Here is a 4,417-nt window from a genome sequence, read left to right on the forward strand (position 1 = left end):
GCAGCAGCAGCAGCAGCAGCAGCAGCGACAGCGACACAGAAGACAAAGTAACAGTTGGGGGGCCCCCCTTGGGGGCTGAGGGGGCCCCCGGCTTCCCCTGGATGTACATGGCAGTGCCCCAGAGTTTGCTGCAGCAAACCCTAGATGAGTTTCTGGAAGTCTCGCAAACCTGGGAGCAGCAGCAGCAGCAGCAAAAGCAGCAGCAGCAGCAGCAGCAGCAGGTGGAATCTTACGCGGAGTTTTGGGCGCGAATGACGAGGCCCGAGGACTAGCTGAGCTGTACAGACACCTCAATTAGCTGCCTGGGTCTCGCGATTTTGTAGGTCTTTGTATGAGCAGCAGCAGCAGCAGCAACAGCAGCAGCAGCAGCAGCTGCTGCTGCTGCTGCTGCTGCAATTCCAGCCAGAATGAAGGCCAGCTTCAGGTTGCTCATTTTTTAGTTATGAAATCAAAGAGCCAGGAGGCAAATCACCAGCAGCAGCAAACAACAGGGATACTGGGCGAGACACACAAAAAGGAGCTAGCTAGCTAGCTAGCTAGCCAGCTAGCCAGCCAGCCAGCCAGCCAGCTAGCTAGCTAGCTGGCTAGCTATTTGCCTATGCAGCTAGATAGCTACCTTGTCGGCTGGCGAGATAGCTAGCTAGAGAGCTAGCTGTGTAGTTGTCTATGCAGCTAGCTAGCCACCTGTGTGGCTAGCTAGCTGGATTTCTGGCTAGCTGTATAGCTAGCTAGCTGCCTGGAAGCTTAGCTAGCTACCCAGGCGGCTGGCTAGCTAGCTGGCTGCAGTGGCTAGCTAGCTGGCTACCTGCTAGCCGCTGCTGGGGGGCACGGAAGCAACAAGTGGTGTTGCAGTGCCGAGGGAATTACTGAAAAGAATAAAATGAAATTAAAATGAAATACAATTGAGAGTTTAATTAATTCAATTTGGCGGGTGTGAAGGGCAAGAAGAGCAGCTGCAGCAGCAGCAGCAGCAGCAGGCGCTGCTGTTGGGCTGCAGCAGACTCGGCAGCAGCAGCTGAGGGAGTTGTGTGGAGAATAAACTTTATTTATTTTAATTTATTTATTTGTTTCGCAATTGTTATCAGTTTATTTGAGCTTCAGGAGCAAGCAGACACTGCTGCTGCACGAGCAGCAGGAGCAGCAGCAGCTGCTGCTGCTGGGGTCCGAGGTTGGGGTTGGTGCTTGCTGCTGGTCTTTAGTGGGGCTGAAATAAAGAATAAATGAGTTAAAAGGAAATAAATAAGTAGATAAACTATAAATAAATTTGTTTTGCTTTTCTTCTAGTTCATTTCATCGTTCCGAGGCAAAAGGTCTCGAGCCCAACTAGTTCAGGTGTACAGACACCTTGTGCTGCTGCCAAACTGGCACAGCAGCAGCAGCAGCAGCAGCAGCAGCACATTCGTTAACTTCAATGCTGCTGCTGCTGCAGCGTCACAGAAGAGCAGCAGAAGCTGCAGCAGTTTAGCTTTAAAGACATCCAGCTGCTTTAGAAGGACCACCGGCGCAACAGCAGCAGCAGCGGAAGCTGCAGCAGCAGCAGCAGAAGCTGCAGCAGCAGCAGCAGAAGCTGCGGCTGGAGCAGCAGAAGCTGCAGCAGCAGAAGCTGCAGCAGCAGCAGCAGAAGCTGCAGCTGGAGCAGCAGACGCTGCAGCAGCAGCAGCAGAAGTTCCAGCTGCAGTCGGCGGCATAGCAGCTGTAGGGTTAACAGGAGCTGCAATAGCAGCAGCAACAGCGACTGCAGCAGGAACAAAGTGGAGCAGCAGCAGCAGAAGCAGCAGCAGCAGCACAAATGAATGCCGCGCTGCGGTGCTGCACTGCAGCAGAGCCAAAGTCGGCGACTCAGGCCCTACTCCAGCAGAAGCAGCAGCAGCTCCAGCAACAGCAGCAACCGGCACAACTCTTTTAGCAGCAGTAGCAGCAGCAACGGTGTCTGGGAAACTGCAGCAGCAGCAGTTCTAGCAGCAGCAGCAGCAGCAGCAGCACTACAGCTGCAGAAGTAACGTAGCAACTTTTTGTTGACTGGGAAGCCACTACCTCTGGGCTTCGATGCTGCCGTTTATTTCTCTCAGAAGCAGCAGCAGGTGCAGCAGCAGCAGCAACAGCAGCAGCAGCAGCAGCAGCAGCAGCAAAAATGGCGGTGATAGCAATGCCAACTTTTGACTCCACCGAGAGTTCCTTGAGCGCCTTAACTGATGACTGCAATTTCAGCTATGAACCCTTGCTGCAGCAGCAGCAGCAGCAGCAGCAGACATACAAGCAGGATTGGGTGCAGCAGCAGCAGCAGTGCAGCAGCTGCTGCAGCAAAAGGGCTGCTGAGAGTCAGCTGCTGCGGTTCGCCAGGGACAAGGAACGGCGGCTGCTAAGAGTTGCTGCTGCGCTGCTGCTGCTGAATGCTGCTATTGCTGCTCTCCTCCTAGCTCTGCCTTCTAGCCTGTAAGCCGCTGCTGCTGCTGTTGCTGCTACTGCTGCTGCTGCTGCTGTTTCAGCTGCAGCAGCAGCAGTAGCTGTTGCTGCTGCTGCCTCTGCGCCAGCGAGCTGTTCCATGTCTCTGCTGCGGCTTCTATTCAGCTACCTAATGACTCAGGGCATCAATTTGGTCTTTCTGCTGCTGCTGCTGCTGCTTCTGCTGCTTCTGCTGCTGCTGCTGCTGCTGCAGGTTGGTGATAAGCGGCAGCTCGACGTTTGCTTCTGAGTATCACCAGATTTCTTTCTTTTCGATTTTTAAGGAAAGAAATGAATACTTTGCTGCAGACGAGCAGCCAGAAGGTGCAGCAGCAGCAGCAGCAGAAGCAGGGACAGCAGCAGCAGCAGCAGCAGCAGGCTCATCCCCGCAGAGTGGCCTGCAGCAGGAGCAGGAGCAGCAGCAGCAGCAGCAGGGGAGATACCTGGGGCCCAAGCCCCAGAAAAACAACGGCGGAAGCGGCGGCAGCAGCAGCAGCAGCGGGAGCAGCAGCAGTAGCAGCAACAGCAGCAGCAGCAGCAGCAGCAAAGCTGTGCCTAAGGAGCCTGCTGCTGCCTCCCCAGAAAAGTCTCCCCACAGATCTCAAGTGCTGCTGCTGGAAACTGGAGACAGAAGAGACACCACAAAAACAGATTTGCTGCTGCCCTTGGCGCTGCAGCAGTGCGCGCACTCCTGCAAGTAGGGTTTAGGGTTTAGGGTTTAGGGTTTAGGGTTTAGGGTTTACGGCGGAGAGTCAGGGTTTAGGGTTTAGGGTTGAGGACCAAGTGCTCACGGCTTTCAGCCCTTTTGCTGCTGACGCAGAAAGAACGCTAGCAGCAGCTGTAGCAACTGCAGCAGCAGCAGCAGCAGCAGCCGAACTTCAACTGTGTCTCCGTTTGCTGCAGCACAGAAGACAGCATAACAGCATGCTTTTCGTCAGCAGCAGCAGCAGGTTGCTTCTTGCTGAGCCTAACTTGCGCGGCAGGTGCTGCTGCATTTGTTGCTGCTGCTGCCACGCTGGTGTGCGTCTGTGTTGCGCTGCTGCTGCTGCTGCGGACAAGACCAGCAGCAGCAGCAGCAGCAGACTTTCCGGAAAGCTCATCAGCAGCTTTTGTGCGACGAGCAGCAGCTGTGCTTTGGAAGAAGCTGCAGCACCAGGTGCGGCTGCTGCTGCTGTGCTGCAGCAGCAGCAGACAGCAGCAGCAGCAGCAGCAGCAACAGCAGCAGCCAATCGACGTGTACGTGCCACTTCCTCTTGGCGGCGAAACTCCGCTGCTCAAAAGCCTGTCTGTACAGTGCAGCGCTGAAGGCAGCAGCAGCAGCAGCAGCAGCAGCAGCAAGAACCGCAGAAATAGTAACAGCGTCGCTGCTGGAGGGCGTAACAGCCCCGGCCTTGCTGCTGCTGATGGTGCTGCGGCTGCTGCGCCGAAGCAGCAGCAGCAAGATGCGTCACTTTGCAGCCAACGCACGCAGCAGCAGCAGCAGCAGCAGCAGCAGCAGCAGCAAGGATCTTCTTTAGAGTCTCCTGTCTTAGAGAGAACTGCGCGACACTGCGTGGGCAGCAGCAGCAGCAGCAGCGAGAACAAAGCAGCAGCAAAAGCGGCAGCAAGAGCAGCAGCAAGAGCAGCGGCGAAAGCAGCAGCAAAGGCAGCAGCAAAAGCAGCAGCAAACGCCTTGGTGTGGAGCAGCGCAGTCATTCCTTTGCTGCTCGTTGTTGCAGCCCTTCTGGCAATCCAGGCGCGCTCAGTTCTAAACCCTAAACCCTAAACCCTAAACCCTAGTTGGGACCTCCCGCCGTAAACCCTTATCGGCCGCAGAGAGCTGAGGCCTTCAATTGAACAGATCGACAAAAGCGCCGCAAAAGCTTCAGGGTTTAGGGTTTAGGGTTTAGGTTTAGGGTTAGGGTTTAGGGTTTAGGGTTTAGGGTTAGGGTTTAGGGTTTAGGGTTTAGGGTTTAGGGTTAGGATGTAGGGTTTA

At 55.2% G+C, this 4,417-nt stretch overlaps 1 protein-coding gene across 1 annotated transcript; it reads left to right on the plus strand.

Moving 5' to 3' along the window:
• Positions 1-2,131: 2,131 nt before the first annotated feature.
• On the plus strand, positions 2,132-4,207 carry ETH_00013540 (uncharacterized protein; the record flags this gene model as incomplete). The annotated part of the gene is made up of 3 exons (XM_013380809.1): positions 2,132-2,433; positions 2,657-3,139; positions 3,502-4,207. The coding sequence occupies 3 exons, from the start codon at positions 2,132-2,134 to the stop codon at positions 4,205-4,207; spliced, it is 1,491 nt and encodes a 496-aa protein (XP_013236263.1).
• Between the last annotated feature and the right edge of the window lie 210 nt (positions 4,208-4,417).

This window comes from Eimeria tenella, genomic scaffold, assembly GCF_000499545.2.
Source record: "Eimeria tenella Houghton genomic scaffold, Eth_scaff914, whole genome shotgun sequence".
Classification (NCBI taxonomy): Eukaryota; Apicomplexa; class Conoidasida; order Eucoccidiorida; family Eimeriidae; genus Eimeria; species Eimeria tenella.